General features: G+C 44.7%; 1 protein-coding gene across 1 annotated transcript in view; it reads right to left on the bottom strand.

Moving 5' to 3' along the window:
• The window catches only part of LOC138246436 (B-cell receptor CD22-like), a 338,718-nt gene that overhangs the window by 236,254 nt on the left and 81,564 nt on the right, over positions 1 to 20,900 (bottom strand). The window contains exons 2-3 of the mRNA XM_069201047.1: positions 15,048 to 15,188; positions 218 to 565 (exon numbers count right to left, since the gene is read on the bottom strand). Of these exons, the coding sequence (XP_069057148.1) occupies positions 218 to 565; positions 15,048 to 15,081 (382 nt within the window). The 5' untranslated portion in view covers positions 15,082 to 15,188. The remainder of the gene's footprint in view (positions 1 to 217; positions 566 to 15,047; positions 15,189 to 20,900) is intronic.

The following is a 20,900-nucleotide window of genomic DNA, read 5'->3' as shown; positions in this document are numbered from 1 at the left end:
AAGATCACGCAGCACGTCACCCAGGAGATCAGGTATATACCTCTAACTCCAAAGCATTATCTCTTTTGCAACATCGGTGTCTGTGTTTATTAATAATAATAATGACCACGTGGAGAAATTCAGGAGTGTTTCGACTGCGCTCTTCAGTGCATTCATTTCATGTGTCGGCAGTTTGTTCTTTGAGGACAGTGAGAAGCCAGAACTAAGGCCAATTTACCTGAAACTGTGACTCTATACAGCTCGTAATCCTTTGAGAGCGGCACAATCCACGGGTAATAATCCCCAGCGTCATCTCCGCGGACACTGCTTATCTGCAGGGAGCAGTCGCCACTCTTTAAATCTCCCACGAATTTTGTGCGGCCGCGGTAATCTGGTAAAACTGGATCAGAAGGTTCACCACTATATATCAGAGAGTGGATCTTTGCACGCTGCCATTTAATGCTGAGCTCTTCGGGTGCCGTGAGCGGCTCGGGGTTGCTGAAGGTGCAGGGGATCACCACGCAGGAGCCCCTCAGAGCCCGGACCGTGAGCTTCACTTTGTCGGTCTCCACCTGAGAGATGGACACTGAAAGGGGAAACAAAACATAGAAGAACAATCACTGACAAACATGTGAACACATGTGACCGAAGCCTGATATAGTGCACCAGCTCAACACAAAGCTGCTTGATGTGTCTAATCTTTACACATATAGCTTGGAATTTCTCCAGGTTAGTACATGACATGCAGACAGTAATAAAGTGAAAACATTACATAACAAGAATCCAACATCAAGTTAGAAACATTGAGTGATTTTTTAATAAATAAAACAAGACCAACAGAGCAAAAATCCAATCAGTACAAGCAGAGATGTTCAAAGCTACAACTGTGGATATCTGGTGGACCGGGACTAAGTCACAAGTTCAAGGCAGCGGTGATACCAAAAGGGTGGGCTACAGGGAGTCAGCTAGGCCCGCTGAATAAAATAACTTAAATCCTGGTTTGTGGAGCATTGAGAGGATCCGGGTTAAAAATGCTTCCTACAGCCAAGGCGATGCATTTATTCCGAGGCGCAACAAGGCTGCAATGCAAGGTCGTCGTCAATCCCATCAAAGAGGGCTTGCAATGCACAGCCCAGCCTCAAGGATGTGTTGCATCAGTTCCAATGACCTACGAGGCTGCAATGCGGAGTCCAGCGTCTTCATAGATGCTGGCATCAATGAGAGAGGCGAGGGCCAGAGCCGAGGATGGGTCGGGCAGCAACGGTCCCAAAAATGTTTCAGGCTGTGGCAGTGATGTAAGTCTATGTTATGGCTCCAATCCACGCAGCAGTGGTGATGCGTCTATTCAGCTTGGGGTTACACTGTGCAGGCATTTGAAGAGCACAAGTGCCCTGACTTTCTGGCCCCTTGTTCAAGACTAACTACGAGGGGCATGCAGCCCTTGGTGTGCAGACAGGAAGAAGTCTGTTCAAGTGTAAGTGGGGCTGGGCCATATTTAAAGTGCTACTTAAGTATGTGACACACTTTGTTGTGCAGGTCCACTAGCAGCATTTAACATATAGGCCCTAGGCAAAGGTAGGGCCAGTTTAGTAGGGACTTGCAAAGTAGATTAAATATGCCAATTTGGTATAAGCCACTGTTAGAAATGGAGTTTTTGGTTGGCAGTCAGGTTACCCCCTGTCCAAGCAAAAGCCCTCACTCTAGTCAGGGTAAGTCACATACAATCCAAGATTATCCTGTGCCCACCCTCTGGTAGCTTGGCACGAGCAGTCAGGCTTAACTTAGAAGGCAATGTGTAAAGTATTTGTGCAATAAATCATACAATACCACCATATAGCACCACAAAAATACACCACACAGTGTTTAGAAAAATATAAAATATTTATCAAGATAATTGTAGGTCAAAAAGAACGAAGTTGTAAGGAGAACTTGTAGAGATATCACTGAAAAGTGATATAAAGTGTCTTCAGTCTTTAGAATATAAGCAAAGTCTCTTTCAAGCACAAGTACCTGGTTTAGCGTGGAAAAATCTCCTCAGAGGGCCACAAAGGAAGAGGTGCGTGGAAAAAGGGTGTGTGCGTCGATTTCTCCTCAGCACACACGGACTCGCGTCGTTATTTTTCACGCGGGGAAGTCGTGCGTCGTTTTCCCGGCGCGCGGAGAGTCTCTTTTTGTGGATCGCGGGGATTACCAGATGTCCCGGGTCTGTGCGTGGATTTTCCTGCTTGTTCCCCGGCTGCGCGTCGGTCTGCGGGGCTGTGCGTCGAAATTACGATCTCGCGGCAGGCGTCGCGTCGTTTTCTCCTCTGGATGTCGATCTGCGGGGCTGTGCGTCGAAAATACGATCTCGCAGCAGGCGTCACGTCGATTTCTCCTCTGGATGTCGATCTGCGGGGCTGCGCGTCGAAATTACGATCTCCCAAGAGCGTTGCGTTGATCAGCGTCGGTGTGCGGCGTTTTTCTCGCCGCCGAACAAGCTGTGCGTCGAAATTTTCAACGCAGGGAGCGTCCAAGTGAAAAAGAGAAGTCTTTTTGGTCCTGAGACTTCAGGGAACAGGAGGCAAGCTCTATCCAAGCCCTTGGAGAGCACTTTCACAGCCAGACAAGAGTTCAGCAAGGCAGCAGGGCAACAGCAAGGCAGCAGTCCTTTGTAGAAAGCAGACAGGTGAGTCCTTTGAGCAGCCAGGCAGTTCTTCTTGGCAGGATGTAGTTTCTGGTTCAGGTTTCTTCTCCAGCAAGTGTCTGATGAGGTAGGGCAGAGGCCCTGTTTTATACCCAAATGTGCCTTTGAAGTGGGGGAGACTTCAAAGAGTGGCTAAGAAGTGCACCAGGTCCCCTTTCAGTTCAATCCTGTCTGCCAGGGTCCCAGTAGGGGGTGTGGCAGTCCTTTGTGTGAGAGCAGGCCCTCCACCCTCCCAGCCCTGGAAGACCCATTCAAAATGCAGATGTATGCAAGTGAGGCTGAGTACCCTGTGTTTGGGGTGTGTCTGAGTGAATGCACAAGGAGCTGTCAACTAAACCTAGCCAGACGTGGATTGTAAGGCACAGAAGGATTTAAGTGCAAAGAAATGCTCACTTTCTAAAAGTGGCATTTATAGAATAGTAATATTAAATCCGACTTCACCAGTCAGTAGGATTTTGTATTACCATTCTGGCCATACTAAATATGACCTTCCTGCTCCTTTCAGATCAGCAGCTGCCACTTCAACAGTGTATGAGGGCAGCCCCAATGTTAGCCTATGAAGGGAGCAGGCCTCACAGTAGTGTAAAAATGAATTTAGGAGTTTTACACTACCAGGACATATAACTACACAGGTACATGTCCTGCCTTTTACCTACACAGCACCCTGCTCTAGGGGATACCCAGGGCACACATTAAGGGTGACATATGTAGAGAAAGGGGAGTTCTAGGCTTGGCAAGATCTTTTAAATGCCAAGTCGAGGTGGCAGTGAAACTGCACACACAGGCCTTGCAATGGCAGGCCTGAGACAAGAAAAAGGGGCTACTTAAGTGGGTGGCACAACCAGTGCTGCTGGCCCACTAGTAGCAATTAATTTACCAGCCCTATGCACATAAAGTGCAACTTACTAGGGACTTATAAGTAAATTAATAGTCCAATCAGGTATGATTCAAGGTTACCATGTTTTAAGGGAGAGAGCATATGCACTTTAGCACTGGTTAGCAGTGGTAAAGTGCGCAGAGTCTAAAAACCAGCAAAAACAGTGTCCAAAAAGAGGAGGGAGGCAGGCAAAAAGTTAGGGGTGACTACCCTAAGGCTGTCAGGTCTAACAGCCACTCTTTCCATCTTTTAAGGAGAGCGCATAAGCTTTTTAGCACTAGTTAAAAGTGGTAAAGTGTGCAGAGTCCAAAGGCCAGCAAAAACAAAGTCAAAACAACAAGAGGTCGGATGGTAAAAAGTTAGGTGGAAAACCATGCCTAGGATACCAGATCTAACAAGTCCCATAACAACAGTAATAGAGAACAAAATACGAAACCCAGATTTCAGTGCGCCTTTAAATGAAAAATCAGGACAGGGTGATGAGAAACATCATATAAACCCTTTCTATATGCCTGTAGGAAGAGGAATCAAATTTAAGCTTGTTTTGTTTTTTACGGGGGCATTCAATGTCCTAAGTGCCAAGATTAGGCACAGAGTGGAGATGTCGTTTCAAATGCAGGTGGGAGCATCCCACTGCCAAATCACAAAGATAAACCAACCTCCCAAGCAAAGGATAGCGCTGAATTTACCTTATTGCCACAAGAGGGCCTACTTGGAGTATGGGTTCTGAAAGTATCAACTCCTGCAACCCATCCCTCCTGTGATTAGGCTGTGGAGTAACAGCTGAGCGTGTCTGAAGAGATGGGAAAACCAAACCATTTGCCAACACTCATCTCCCCGAGCAAAACCTAGAGTATGGCATACTTCAACTGGCACACTTGCAACATCATTGTAACAGCCGTCCTCTCATGAACAGGGGCAACATGTGTTGCAGGTGCTGCTACGGTAGTGAGGAGGGTGTGGTAAGGAAGAGGAAGTCATAGGTATGAGACATCCCCCTATTTCTTGTTTCTAACAGGAAAAAGAAAGCTAATAGTTATTACCTCCTCATTCCCTTCCTTCCATGATTACTTAATCAAAGAAGGGGTACAGCTATCATTTGTGCATCAGGAGCAGCGGTACTGAGGCACAGAAGGATGAGAAGCCCATTTTACCCCAATTAAAGGGTACTTTCTATGCTTCAAATCTATGGGATGGGGCCAAATCCCTGTAATTACATTAGGGCACTTGGCACCCTTCATAAGCAACTGATTCAAAGTTGAGGTAAGCCATCTGATCATCCGCCCTATTTACATTGGGCGTTTTTTTTCTTTTTAACTGTCCCTCACTGCCAGGCATATCGTGGTGTTGCGAGACATTTAAAAATGACCCTGGCTCAATAGGAGAAAACTCTCTCTTGGGAGTTTCTTTTTGAAGAATAAACTGCGGAAAGATTTCACAGCCAGCTGTCGTGTTTGACAAAACTGGCTGTCAAAACTTTCCCACACTGACAAGAACAACCATGACATTAGTAATAGGGAGATATCCTTGCAGCCAACAGACATCTCTAAATGTTTGCTGATGGAGTCAACTCAGATGAAAGATGTAAATTCTTCCACCACCCTGTCTGCCTTTACTTGCCAAACCCTAAATCATATGCCAAACCCTAAATCAGGGTCTCTGCCTAGATGGGAAGAGTTGGCAAAAAACCTTGGTTTGGAATGCTACATTGAAGGATTCCCAATGGTTAGACCAGTGCGATCCAAACCTTTTAGAACCATAAACCAATTTTTAGAACTAACATTTGTGACCCATCTAGCTTAAATGGACATGAAGCAGGTGATTTTTACATGTAGTTAGAGCACTGTGTGGTAGCCGCTGTCATTCACACAACACATTTTCCATTTAAAATACAGCTCAAGTTAAACAGATATACAGTTTTATTGATAAAACTGTGTTGTGCAGGAATGACAGCATATGGAAATCATGTATGTAATTATTATCATTTGTCAACCACAAGGTAAAATGTCTTGAGTTGTTTTGATTCTATTAAAATCTCTGTTTCCAGCACACTTCAGAATTACAAAGAATGGGGTGTATTTTTAATTTCCTAACTGCTGAATGCATACAGTTTATAACTTACAGGTATTTATGTTTTGATGTGCCAAAAAAAAAAATGAATGCTATAGCCCTTCCTGACACAACCCCTATACTCTAACAAGATTGTTACATTATTCACTTTACTTTTGTTTTTCTCTGATTGCAAAGTGAAAAGAGTTTATAAGTACCAATCCCCATGTTAAACAAGCATTTGCAATGCAAGGGGTCTCGCATTACGTCGAGTTAGAGCTATTAGCGTTGCAAACTACAAACTAGACTTTTCTTGCCACATTAAATGAAAGAAAAAATAAATAAAGAGAAAAAGTAGTCCAGAAACCATACGGAAATCATGGAGCCTTGTCCGTTTCCAGTAGTTTACCGGTACTCTCGAGGCGGGCTAAACAACGGGAAAGGCATGAAGTATGCATGCCTTTCACGAATGAAAACAAGCAGATTTTAAAAGACAAGCCCACGAACCAATGAAAGTGACTGACGTAGCATGAGCATGGTTTAAAGCCCCCTGAAGAGAGTTTAAAAGAGGGACGGAGCGCTTTACGCTCACCCCTTAAAAATAAGCAGCAATTTGTCGAAAGACAAATCCTGACATTTGACCTCCGTATTTGAAGTGCAGAATATGTAACAAAATAAACACAATTTAAACACATCTGTATGTATTGCTTAGACTTACACAACCTACCAGAAATCATCCTGCGACCCACCGGAGGTGACAGTTTGGGAACCACAGGTTTCCACTATTTGCAAGCATCTATCCCAGGACCATTTGGGTGTTCGACTGTCAATAGTCTGTATGGCTGGTAACTTGAAACTGGTGTAGCATTCCATGACTACTACCACCAATGTTTGTGAGTTCTAAAAAAAAGTTGTAAATTTGCATCCATTCAAAGAGTTCTTTTGTGGGTTTGAGTTTGCTACTTTTTTGTTAAACCAGTCACTATGTATATTTAGGTGCTTGAAAAAATGAACAAGTTAAAACCTGTTCGTGAAATCACCATGACAAGAAAAAACAACTGTTGGACTTTTTTGCTTATGCAGGGTCATCTCCAAACTTTTTGCCTCCTGCCTCCTATTTTTTCTGACCTGTTGCTGTTGGCTTATGAACTCTGAGCACTTTACCACTGCTAACCAGTGCTAAAGTGCATATGTGTAAATTTTAATGTTGATTGGTTTATTCATGATTGGCATATTTGATCTACTAGTAAGTCCCTAGTAAAGTGCACTAGAGGTGCCAGGGCCTGTAAATCAAATCCTACTAGTGGGCCTGCAGCACTGGTTGTGACGCCCACATAAGTAGCTTTGTAATCATGTCTCAGACCTGTCACAGCAGTGTCTGTGTGTGCAGTTTTAACTGTAAATTCGACTTGGCAAGTGTACACAATTGCCAGGCCTAAACCTTCCATTTTCTTACATGTAAGGCACCCCTAAGGTAGGCCCTAGGTAGCCCCAAGGGCAGGGTGCAGTGTATGGTTAAGGTAGGACATATAGTAATGTATTTTATATGTCCTGACAGTGAAATATTGCTAAATTCGTTTTTCACTGTTGCCAGGCCTGTCCCTCTCATAGGTTAACATGGGGGCTACCTTTAAATCTGGTTAAAGTGTAGATTCCCTTTGGGAGGAGATGGACATGTGGAGTTTGGGGTCTCTGAGCTTACAAGTTAAAAATACATCTTTTAGTAAAGTTGATTTAAAGATTGTGCGTTTGAAAATGCCACTTTAGAAAGTGAGCATTTTCTTGCTTATACCATTTCTGTGACTCTGCCTGTTTGTGGATTCCCTGTCTGGGTCAGTTTGACAGTTGGGCTGGTTGTACCTCACACTAGACAGTGACACAAAAGGAGCTGGGGTGTAGTCTGTATTTCCTGATGAGCCATCTGTGCTAGGAGGGAGGGGAGGAGTGGTCACTTACACCTGAAAGGGCTGTGCCAGTCCTCACACAATGCAGTCTCCAACCCCCTGGTGTGTGTCTGGGGCCTGGCATGGGCAAGGCAGGATTTCACATACAAAGAGACTTTACTTTGAAGTAGGCCTACTTCAAAGGAGAAATTGGGTATAAGAAGGGCACCCAAAACAACAGACTTCAGAACACTTCTGGGGACAAGAGGAACCTCTGCCTGGAGAAGAGCTGAAGAGAAGTGCTGCCTGCCTGTGACTGTGCTTTGTGGAGCTATCCTGCAGTTGCTGGTTCTGCCAGAATAAGAGGGCAAAGACTGGACTTTGTGTGCCTTCATCTTGTGAAGAAATCTCCAAGGGCTTGATTTAGAGCTTGCCTCCTGTTGTTTGAGATCTCAGGGACAGCAAAGACTTCTCTCTGCCAGCACCTGGAGGCTCTGGAGAGACTGCTGCTCTGACAAGTGGTGCCCTATCCAGTCCCTGGGCCCTTGAAGGGAAAGCTGGTAAAATCCAAGGAAATCGACTTCAGACCGATGCCGCTGCTGAATCCAGTGACGCCGCCTGCACCTGACTCCGTGATCTTCGCTGGAACGCGATGACCTTCGCAGGCCTGATGCCGCTGCAGACCCACTACGCTGGCACTGCATCAATCTTCTTGTTGCAAAGTCGGGCTGCATTGCTCCGGTTCGGCGTGAGGTGAATTATTCACCAAGATGCAGGCTGTGCATCGTTTCTGGCAGGCTGTGTGTCGATTTGCGTCGCACAAGGAGTCCTTCTTGTAGAGATGAAGTCTTTTTGGCCCTGAGACTTCAAGGAACAGGATGCAAGCTCTATCCAAGCCCTTGGAGAGCACTTCTCACCACAGCCAGAGAGCAGCAAGGCAGCAGGGCAACAGCACGGCAGCAGTCCTTCACAGCAAGCAGTCAGGTGAGTCCATTGGCAAGCTAGGCAGTTCTTCTTGGCAGGATGCAGGTTCTGGTTCTCTTCTCCAGGAAGTGTCTGAGTTGGTAGGGGCAGAGCCCCTGTTTAAACACCCAAATGTGCCTTTGAAGTGGGGGAGACTTCAAAGAGTGACTTAGAAGTGCACAATGTCCCTTTTCAGTTCAATCCTGTCTGCCAGGGTCCAAGTAGGGGGTGTGGAAGTCCTTTGTGTGAGGGCAGGCTACTATCCTTTGACATGCAAGTGTCAGGCTCTCCACCCTCCCAGCCCTGGAAGACCCATTCAAAATGGAGATGTATGCAAGTGAGTATCCTGTGTTTGGGGTGTGTCTGAGTGAATGTGCAAGGGAGCTGTCAACTAAACCCAGCCTGATGTGGATTGTAAGGCACAGAAGGATTTACGTGCAGAGAAATGCTCACTTTCTAAAAGTGGCATTTCTAAAATAGTAATATTAAATCCAACTTCACCAGTAAGTAGGATTTTCTATCACCATTCTGGCCATACTAAATATGACCTTCCTACTCCTTACAGATCAGCAGCTACCACTCAACAATGTATGAGGGTATCCTCACTGTTAGCCTATTAAGGGAGCAGGCCTCACAGCAGTGTAAAAACGAATTTAGGAGTTTTACACTACCAGGACATGTAAACTACATAGGTACATGTCCTGCCTTTTGCCTACACAGCACCCTGCCCTATGGGTTACCTAGGGCATACCCTAGGGGTGACATATGTAGAAAAAGGGGAGTTTTAGGCTTGGCAAGTACTTTTAAATGCCAAGTCGAATTGACAGTGAAACTGCACACACAGGCTTTGCAATGGCAGACCTGAGACAAGGTTACGGAGCTACATAAGTGGGTGGCCCAATCAGTGCGGCAGCCCCACTAGTAGCATTTAATCCAAAGGCCCTGGGCACATATAGTGCACTTCATTTCGAGAGGGGAAATCAACGCAGCGAGTGCCGTGAGGAAGAAAATTCCACGCACAGCCCACCAGAACGACGCGCAGCCGGACAACAAGCCCAGGATTCCACGCACAGACCCCGGGGCATCTGAAAACCCCACGACCCACAGAGGAGACTGTCCACACACCGGAAATCGACGCAATGTCTTCCCCGCGTGAAAAATAACGACGCAAGTCCGTGTGTGAAGGGGCGAAACCGACGCACACACCATTTTCCACGCATCTCCTCCTCTGCGGCCCTATGCGGAGATTTTTCACTCCAAACCAGGTACTTTGTGCTTGAAAGAGACTTTGTTTGCTTTTTAATGACTTAAGACACTTTATATCACTGTCCAGTGATATCTTTACAATCTCTTATTGCCTCTTTTATCGTTTTGACCTACAAATATCCAGATAAATATTATATATTTTTCTAAACACTGTGTGGTGTATTTTTGTGGTGCTATATTGTGTTATTGTACGATTTATTGCAGAAATACTTTACACATTGCCTTCTAAGTTAAGCCTGACTGCTCAGTGCCAAGCTACCAGAGGGTGGGCACAGGATAATTTAGATTGTGTGCGACTTACCCTGACTAGAGTGAGGGTCCTTGCTTGGACAGTGGGTAACCTGAGTGCCAACCAAAGACCCCATTTCTAACAGTAAAGTAATGTTTTTTTGTTTTTTTCCAAAAAGAATTTCACAGAATGTAAGGCATAAGTGGTAGCTAAGCGGGGATCAAGCAGCTGGGCTAATATATGGATATTTAGGACCTCTTTTCAGATATAACTTGAACTTTAAAGCCCACATAGATCACTAGAAACCTCAAAGGCTATTGCCGGTGCCCTACAAAGGATTGACCTTGCACTACCGAATAAGTTTCTAGAACTATTAAGAGAGACCGACAATGCACAAAATAGCAAATTTACTGATGTACGTCTGTGAGGTTTTGACTGTGAAGAATATAGCCTGGTTGCAGGTAAACGGAATGAATATTTGGAAAAGATGTTTTGGCTTGCCTAGAGGCCGAGTGAACAGAGCTCTGAGGGTGGAGTTGCAGAAGATTCTCAAATACTGGCCTGCCTCTCAGCGCCGGCTGACGGCTCCCTGAGGCAATTCATTAAATCTTACTCACAGGAGAAAGACACAGGACGATAGACTGCCAACCTTCAAATTATCAAGGATTCCCTGGGTACATCATTAGGGTCATATCTGAAGAGTAGATCAGTGCTGCAGCAAACATTAATAATAAAGTGGGTGACCTAGAATTCTAGAAATTCTGACTTAGAATATGCGGGAAAAGAAATAATTAGCTTCATTTAATGGACACAGATTAGGGTGTGGATACGCAACCGTATGTGCGTGACATAAAAAGCACCAAAATCAGTAAAGGGTTATTGAAGGTTGGGCTTGGGCAGGTGCAGCCTTTATAAACTGTAAATTGATCAATCTGCTTGGAGCGGACAGCTTCATTTGTCATTTTTGTGATTATGCCTCGTTGTCTCTACCTCATGTAATTGTATTTTGTACGTTTTGATAAAGAAAGAAGAGGTTTGCTTCTTCCCGTTTTTAGAATGTTACAGGTTTGCAGTGTTAGAGATTTAATGAAGGTAATTTTAAAATGCACTAACACGACACTGTGTTACTTTGAAGGGAATTTTTTTGCCTTTGGTATCCGAACGGCTGGCAACTTGGAATTGATCAGTTATAGATTTTTTATTCGTATAGCTATGGGTATTATTTTTTCGGTTATTTATGAATTACGTTTTAAGTAACATTATGTATTAAGGTTTACGGCAGAATGTGAAATGCTTCTATATGCTAAATGGCACGATATCAAACTATAAAATAAAATACTCCAAAAACACAATTAACTGAAATCAACAGATGGAGTCTGCAGGATTTCACATAAAAATACAAAAAGAACCTGTGAAGTGATTGCAATTGGGAACAGCATTTAACTTGTGTAACAACAAGAACATGACAATAAAACAATATGAACAAAAAAAAAACATATGTTTACCAATAAATAAAACTAATGTAGAGTATTTCCTGCATTTTTTCACTTTGTGAAATGGCAAGGGAAATTATTTTGAAATTAGGAATATGAAAAGGAGCACATTTCAGTCTAGTTTGCTACATGGATGCTGAACATCAGGTACCCGGTCCTTCGCCATAATTTGCTAAATCAATCAATCCTGGGAGTAGATGTTTTTAGTTGCTTCAATTAACCTACACGTTTGTTGATAATGAATTGTAAAATTAAATTTTATTGTTAGATCCACAGGGCCAATTTCACAATTACAGATTAACATTCCTGATTCAAGAATGGTAACGTCGTCTTCATAAAGGGATTTAGGGCCAGATGTAGAAAGCTTTTTGCACGTCGCAAGCAGCAAATTTTGCTGTTTGTGACGTGCAAAAAGCACATCGCAATGCACAAACCTCGTTTTTCTGATTAGGTAACATGGTTACGAATCGCAAAACGGGTTTGCGAGTCGCAATTAGGGGTGTTCCCTTCCTAATTGCGAGTCGCAGTGCAATGCCGGATTGGTTTGTAACTGCGAACACGGTCGCAAACCAATAGCATTTTGCACCCATGTCAAATGGGTGGTAACCCATTCGCAAACCTTCCCCGTTGTGAATGGCACTACAAAAAACATTTTCAGAGCAGGGAGTGGTCCTCTGAAAAAAATGCAACTAAAACGTTTCATTTTTCGTTTTAGTAATGCATCTCGTTTTCCTTTAAGAAAAACAGGCTGCATTACAAAAAAAAAAAAAAAAAACTGCTTTATTAAAAAGCAGTCACAGATTATTCATGAGGTGGGCATTTGCAAACCCCTTGCGAATTGCAGATGGTGTCAGGGACACCATCCAACATTTAGAATTGCGACTCGCAAATTGCGAGTCGCTCTGACTCGCAATTTGCGGGTCGCAATTCTAAATGTTGCTACATCTGGCCCTTAGTCACTAAGATATGTCCATGTGAGTAAATAAACCCCTTAGGTTACAACTGGGCATTTCAAGGTGGGCATGCCCTCGATTCTTAGCACACATGTTGTTAGACCTGACAGCCTTAGGGTAGTCACCCCTAACTTTTTGCCTGCCTCCCTCCTCTTTTTGGACACTGTTTTTGCTGGTTTTTAGACTCTGCGGACTTTACCACTGCTAACCAGTGCTAAAGTGCATATGCTCTCTTCCTTAAAACATGGTAACCTTGAATCATACCTGATTGGACTATTAATTTACTTATAAGTCCCTAGTAAGTTGCACTTTATGTGCATAGGGCTGGTAAATTAATTGCTACTAGTGGGCCAGCAGCACTGGTTGTGCCACCCACTTAAGTAGCCCCTTTTTCCTTGTCTCAGTCCTGCCATTGCAAGGCCTGTGTGTGCAGTTTCACTGTCACCTCGACTTGGCATTTAAAAGTACTTGCCAAGCCTAGAACTCCCCTTTTTCTACATATAAGTCACCCTTAATGTGTGCCCTAGGTATCCCCTAGAGCAGGGTGCTGTGTAGGTAAAAGGCAGGACATGTACCTGTGTAGTTATATGTCCTGGTAGTGTAAAACTCCTAAATTCGTTTTTACACTACTGTGAGGCCTGCTCCCTTCATAGGCTAACATTGGGGCTGCCCTCATACACTGTTGAAGTGGCAGCTGCTGATCTGAAAGGAGCAGGAAGGTCATATTTAGTATGGCCAGAATGGTAATACAAAATCCTACTGACTGGTGAAGTCGGATTTAATATTACTACTCTAGAAATGCCACTTTTAGAAAGTGAGCATTTCTTTGCACTTAAATCCTTCTGTGCCTTACAACCCACGTCTGGCTAGGTTTAGTTGACAGCTCCTTGTGCATTCACTCAGACACACCCCAAACACAGGGTACTCAGCCTCACTTGCATACATCTGCATTTTGAATGGGTCTTCCTGGGCTGGGAGGGTGGAGGGCCTGCTCTCACACAAAGGACTGCCACACCCCCTACTGGGACCCTGGCAGACAGGATTGAACTGAAAGGGGACCTGGTGCACTTCTTAGCCACTCTTTGAAGTCTCCTCCACTTCAAAGGCACATTTGGGTATAAAACAGGGCCTCTGCCCTACCTCATCAGACACTTGCTGGAGAAGAAACCTGAACCAGAAACTACATCCTGCCAAGAAGAACTGCCTGGCTGCTCAAAGGACTCACCTGTCTGCTTTCTACAAAGGACTGCTGCCTTGCTGTTGCCCTGCTGCCTTGCTGAACTCTTGTCTGGCTGTGAAAGTGCTCTTCAAGGGCTTGGATAGAGCTTGCCTCCTGTTCCCTGAAGTCTCAGGACCAAAAAGACTTCTCTTTTTCACTTGGACGCTCCGTGCGACGCACAGCTTGTTCGGCGGCGAGAAAAACGCCGCACACCGACGCTGATCGACGCGTCGCTCTTGGGACGACCTAAAATCCGACGCACGGCTTCGCAAGGACAACGCCGCCCGACCTCTGGAGGAGAAATCGACGCGACGCCTGCCGCGAGATCGTAATTTCGACGCGCAGCCCCGCAGACCGACCTCTAGAGGAGAAATCGACACAACGCCTGCCGTGAGATCGTAATTTCGACGCGCAGCCCCGCAGACCGACGCGCAGCCGGAGAACAAGCAGGAAAATCCACGCACAGACCCGGGACATCTGGTAATCCCCGCGATCCACACAAAGAGACTGTCCATGCGCCGGAAAACGACGCACGGCTTCCCCGCGTGGAAAATAACGACGCAAGTCCGTGTGTGCTGAGGAGAAATCGACGCACACACCCTTTTTCCACGCACCTCTTCTTTTGTGGCCCTCTGAGGAGATTTTTCCACGCTAAACCAGGTACTTGTGCTTGAAAGACTTTGTTTATATTCTAAAGACTTAAGACACTTTATATCACTTTTCAGTGATATCTCTACAATTTCTCATGACAACTTTGTTCTTTTTGACCTACAATTATCCTGATAAATATTATATATTTTTCTAAACACTGTGGTGTACTTTTGTGGTGCTATATGGTGGTATTGTATGATTTATTGCACAAATACTTTACACATTGCCTTCTAAGTTAAGCCTGACTGCTCGTGCCAAGCTACCAGAGGGTGGGCACAGGATAATCTTGGATTGTGTGTGACTTACCCTGACTAGAGTGAGGGCTTTTGCTTGGACAGGGGGTAACCTGACTGCCAACCAGAAACCCCATTTCTAACACATGTACGTTTGTTTGTATTTACAAACACATTCCTGTCATCCTTCTACACTGAAAAACGTTAATGATTTACTCCTGCCATATGCAAGAGTAAGGCAAGTGTAGGCAATACCCCGCAAAATATTTGGGAGTGTTGTTGAGGTGAGAGGGGTGAGGGGTGGTCTCGATGGCATGGCTTTGCCAGTGCTTGTTTTTATATCTACTGGGTCAATATTTGTTTAATTCATTCTATTTGGTACACAGCAAAAGGCTTTGGCATATTTTCTGTAATATTGCGCTAGGTATACTCACACAAAACAGAAATCACATAAAGACAAAGAACCAAGAATACACAAACTGAAGTATCACTCAAAGGGCACCACAGCACAATTTAAGCAACATGCACACATTGGTGAAGAGCTTTTAGATGCAGTATTTTTAAATTACCTTGAAGAATAGCAATCAGGAAAAGCTTATCCATGATATACTGTTCAATGGCTGTCTCCGACAATAACACTGCGTTCCAACTATAATTCACATCTTCACTGAATGTTAGAAAGGTAAATATTATATTTCAAATTCGGGGCCCTGTAACACAGAAAATAACACAGTTGTGATACAAATCACTTTGGCATGAAACAATCTTTTAATTTGCTGAGGCGTTTATGAGGCAGCAGAAAGGAATGCACATGACCACATACAATGTATTACTGTACATTTATAACATAATTGGCTCTGGTGTGCATCTGTATTTAAACTCATTCATCAGATCATGTGTCCTTGTAGCTGACTTCCAACGCACCACTGCTTCCACTTCAGACATCACAAGTGACACACCTCACAAATGACTGTTGAGTTGTCCTTCATTCATGGATAGCATTGGCACCTAGCTACGTCGTCAAAACGATCTTTCTTAGACTTTTCCACTTCAAATCATTGTGATTGTTTCAATCAACACAACCCTTAAATACAAATCTCAGAACACACGTTGGTGCTCAATGAAATCCTGAAGTTTAAAATATGGCGTCTAAACATGTACCTTAGTGATAATACTACTCGTCATAAGATGTGAACTATAGGGATTAATAACATTTTATTATACTTTGTGTGAAGCAGACTGATAATTATGGGTGCATTCTAAGCATTAAAAGATAGTTATAATTGGTTAGGGCACCTACATCATCTTCCCAACAGTGGCAGTTTGCTACTATCATTTTGTCCTTTTGGTTTCTAATTCTTTCTGCAGACTTGGAAGCACAACCAAACTAAAGCCTCAAATCACAGATAGCGAAGAGGGGCATAAAGGATTAACTAGTCCTGGTAAATATCAACACTCCTGGCTGAACATTTTCACCAGCTATGGAGCATGATGATCCTCCCGCTAACCCCTTCTGAGCATCATCATAAAATGTCTAGCATTGGTGGGTAGATCTAATGGAGCTATTCTGAAGTCAGGTACCATTGACATTAGATCTTGTAGACGTAACACTCAAAGGTTTGCGGCTGTTTAGCTAAACATTTTTCCAGTCCTTTTCCGAGACCTCTAAGGCCTTTCGGCCGTTAGATCTGGAAGTTTCGAGAGGCCTTACTTACGCTAAAATCTGTTAGATAGAAGTCTGTAAAAACTGAAACCCTCCCTTGGGTACCAAGGTGAGGCCATCACTGCAAGTTCCCAGGTAACTAAGGGCATTAAAGAGTTGTGCATTAACTAGTCCTGTATGCAACATTGTTGTAAACAGTACGTTTCTAAGATGTAAAACTCCTATTTACATTGATCAAATGATTTACTGATACCCAAATGCAATAGATCAGATAGGTCTCAACACCCTGCATCCCCCCCCCACAATGCTGACATCCTGCATTCCCATAATGCTTAAACGTCTCTCCATAGAGAGTAGGCATACACTCTGGGTTAGCATGGAGTGGGAATGTAGTTAGTCTCTCTTCTCACAAACTCTGTACTAAATCTCAAGGATAATTTTATTTGGGAGGGATGTATAAGCACTCTGGGATCTCTGAGATCATTCTAGACATGGAAGGTCCAAGAGAGATTTACCCACCTCCAATATATCCAATAATAACAACTGATTTCCCATTTCAACAAATATCCATTCCACAATCACTCTCAGGTGGGCTGCTCTGTAGTGAACCACAGTTTCCGGGCATTCAAAGTCTAAAAGAAGGTTATTTTATCTTGTTGGAGCAAGTGAAGCTCTTCCTCTGGGATGAGGACAGGCAGCCTGAAATCGGTACTGGTGTGGGATAGAATATTCATTTTGATGACACAGATTCTGCCAATCCAGGATATATGAAGAGATTTTTATAGCTTTCTATAATTAGATAGGATCCATTCGACAACATTTAGGCCAAACTTGTTTTTTTGGAGTAATGACATAAGGTACTTTAAATTCACCCTGTTCAATACCTTCTATGTGCCTCAATGTAACAAGATGGTGATTATGTTTTTGCATGTGGCCTATTTAACTAAATGGGCAACCCCATGCACATTGTTACTCCCCTGTGTATTGTGACTTAATCCCAACTAGTCAGAGTTGATCAAGTCTGACATATACATCGTCAGTCTTATTGCTAAGGGCTTCATTAAAAAATATTAAGTTGGTATGGAGACTGTGCAGAGTTCAGAATCCTTTCTGGTCATATGTATAATGATTATACCTGCTCCCTACATAGTTGAGGTGACAGACTTGATGTGGTTTGCAAGTTCAACACCCCTGGGTGTGTACTTTAAAAAACAAAAAGGCCCTCTCAAGCTTTTACTCTGTATCCCTGCACTGCTGGTCTTCCCCAAGCGCCCATCCACTGCTGTTTTGGAGAAGCTGACCAGTATTACTTTGGAAAATATCCCTGCCTCTTTCTGAAAAACAGTCTTGCCTCATTGGAGGGTTCTCCTGGAGAATAAAAGGTTTAGGTTATGCTGCTTTCTGTAGTTTCAAAGTTTAGGTCTCTCAGATGGTTTGTTCAGGCCTCAAATGTTAAGTGGGGATAATTTAAATGCGTCATTTTAGGTGTTGTGCGTTAGTTATGATTGTGAATCCATGCAAGGGTGTGCCTATCATCCATGGGTATGATCCCCCAAGACTTTTTTTTTTGTGAGTTTCAGCGAGTTGTGCATCAAAGGATGGCGTGTTGGGGACCTGGGCCAGGCTGTACAAGAAGGAATTTTGCAAAGAGTGCACAGAGGCCTCAGGAGGTGAAGAAGATGCAGTACACAGGGGTACTGTAGTTCTCGGGGAAGGCAAGGTCTTACCTCCTCCAAATTGCATCAGGAGGACAGTCTATGTAGATGATGTCCACAGTCTTTGTCCTTAGGAGCACGCTCGTTGCTGTGAGAGGAGTCCCAGGGTACTGGTGGTCATCTTGAAAGGTGCCTGCTTGGAGCAGGGGAGTGACTCCGTCAGAGATTTCTTTGGTCCTTCTGGTGCAGGATGAAGACAGAGTTCCCAGAGCATGCACACCATGGAAACTGTTGCTGTTGCTGACTTTGAGCTGAGGTTGCTGAAGAAAAGTGTCTCTTGTAGACACTTTGTTGCAGTTACAGTGTTTCTTGGAGCAGGCTGCGGTTGATCAGAGGTCAGAAGAGTCTGAAGTTGTTGCAGAGGATTTCTGAAGGAAATTTGCAAGCAGAATCTGAAGAGAACCCACAGGAGAGACCCTAAATAGCCCAGAGAGGGGGATTGGCTACCTTACCAGGTATGGACCTATCAGGAAGGGTCTCTGTCATCACCTGCTGGCACTGGCCACTTAGAGCCCTCCAGAGTGCCCACACACCTTGCAAAGCAAGGTGGCTGAAGTCTGGGACACACTGGAGGAGCTCTGGGCACCACCCCTGGGGTGGTGATGGAGAGGGGAGTGTTAACTCCTCTTTCCTTTGTCCAGTTTCCCACCAGAGCAGGGGAGAAGGGGTCCCTGAACTGGTGCAGACTGGAAATGCTTTGAAGGGCACAGATGGTGCCCTCCTTGCAGAAACCAGAGGCTGGGGAAGGCTACCCCTCCCCAGCCTGTAACACCTATTTCCAAAGGGAGAGGGTGTAACACCGGCTTTCAGAGGAAATGCTTTGTTCTGCCCTCCTGGGACTGGGCTGCCCAGACCCCAGGAGGGCAGAACCCTGTCTGTGAGGTGGCAGCAGCTGTAGCTGCAGAGCAAGCCTTTAGAGAGCTGGTTTGGCAGTACTGGGGTCCATGGTAGAGCCCCCAGGATGCATGGAATCGGCTCCCTATTACCATGTCTGGAATGGGGGGACAATTCCATCATCTTAGACATGTAACATGGCCATAATCGGAGTTACCATTGTGAATCTACATATAGGTATTGACCTATATGTAGTGCACGCGTGTAGTGGTGTCCCCGCACTCACAAGATCCAGGGAAATGGCCCTGAACTATGTGGGGGCACCTTTGCTAGTGCAAGGGTGCCCTCACACTTAGTAACTTTGCACCTAACCTTCAGCAAGTGAAGGTTAGACATATAGGTGACTTATAAGTTACTTAAGTGCAGTGAAAATGGTTGTGAAAAACCATGATTGTTATTTCACGCAGGCTGCAATGGCAGGCCTGAGTAAGGGTTTGTCTGAGCTCCCTATGGGTGGCAAAAGAAATGCTGCAGCCCATAGGGTTCTCTTGGAACCCCAATGCCATGGGTAACTAGGTACCATATACTAGGGACTTATAAGGGGTGTCCAGTGTGCCAATTGAAATTGGTAAATTGAGTCACTGGCCTACAGTGACAAATTTAAAAGCAGAGAGAACATAAGCACTGAAGTTCTGATTAGCAGAGCCTCAGTGATACAGTTAGGCACTACACAGGCATACAAATTAGGCCATAAACTATGAGCACTGGGGTCCTGGCTAGCAGGATCCCAGCGAGACAGGCAAAAAACACTGCCATATAGGTTTTTATCTATGAGCACTGGGGTCCTGGCTAGCAGGATCCCAGTGACACAGTAAAAACACACTGACACACACTCACAAACAGGCTAAAAGTGGGGGTAACCATGCTAGAAAGAGGCTACTTTCTCACAACTGTCTGTCGGAAAGGTGGCCGCCGAGAAACTCTGAGACAGTGGGTCTCTGGCCGGCGCAGCACCTTCCCCTCACCCTCCATCAGGCCCACGGTGTCAAGTTGAAGGACAGCACATACCACCCCCGAGTTCTGGAGAGAGGCAAAGGGAACAGGGAGCATCACCAATTACCACTGTAGTAGCCCTGGACCATTACTGGGGGAGGCTATGGGGAAGGACAGAAGCCCCCTGCAAACTTATGCCAACAAGATAGATCAGTGCACAGTTGCTGGCCTTGGCTCACAGGGCCCATTGGTGGGGGAAAGACTGAATCAGGAATCCACCTCACAAACCCTAGCCACTTCAGAAATCCTGGTTGCAATATGATGTACCAGAAAGGCTCTAGAATCAAATATGGACACTATTGCCATCTATGTTAACCAACTTCAGCTGGATCTGCACAAAGTGGCAGAAAGAGTGTTGTTAAACTGAGGGAAACAGTTCCACACTGCAGCAAGAAGTAAAAATGCTTCAAACCACAGTGGCAGACCTCATGAGTAAGACAGATCACATGGAAGAGTGTCTAAAAGATGTGAATGGCCTCCCCTGGTGTAATATGTTTTTAACAGCTTTTTGAGAACAAGCAGAGGGATTTCAGCAGAACTGTTTCTGAAGGACTGGATCCCAAATACCCTTAAGCCTAAGGGGCTGTCTACATTCTTCTCCATTGAGCGCGCCCCCAATGTGCTCTGGTGGCAATCCTGAAATCTGGACTCCCCTCACCCCCACTTGCCTGTATTTTTAATTATGGGGACCATAACTTAACAATACAACATGTTCGCTCCCACAGCCCTCCAATATATGAGAATCAACCAACAGGCTTTTCCTGACTGCACCTATCGCATCCAGCACCTTCACAAAAACTTCCTGCCTGTTAAGCTACATCTTCGAGAACACAATGTCAAATATGGCTTGATCAAAGCTATGAGTCCAGCACAATGGTAAAGTCCACTTTTTTGAGACTGCAAAGGATGCCTCAGACTGGAGAGTTGCATCAGGTTTTGGGAAAGGCCAATAGACCCCATAACGAACCACACAGATTAAGTGTGGCCTAATTTGCTCTAACAGGAACAAAACAACAAGGCGGAAATCATCTGGACCCTCAGAGGAGAAACTGACAGGACTTATCCTGGTGGCACTGGATGGAACATTGCATCTTGAATTTCTGGAGGTTCCTCTACAACACTTCTTTTCCAGGTTTCAAGAGGAACAGGATGGCGTA

Source organism: Pleurodeles waltl, chromosome 7, assembly GCF_031143425.1.
Source record: "Pleurodeles waltl isolate 20211129_DDA chromosome 7, aPleWal1.hap1.20221129, whole genome shotgun sequence".
NCBI lineage: Eukaryota > Metazoa > Chordata > Amphibia > Caudata > Salamandridae > Pleurodeles > Pleurodeles waltl.
The sequence above is the reverse complement of the archived record's forward strand: the minus strand, read 5'-3'. Positions and strand labels throughout refer to the sequence as shown.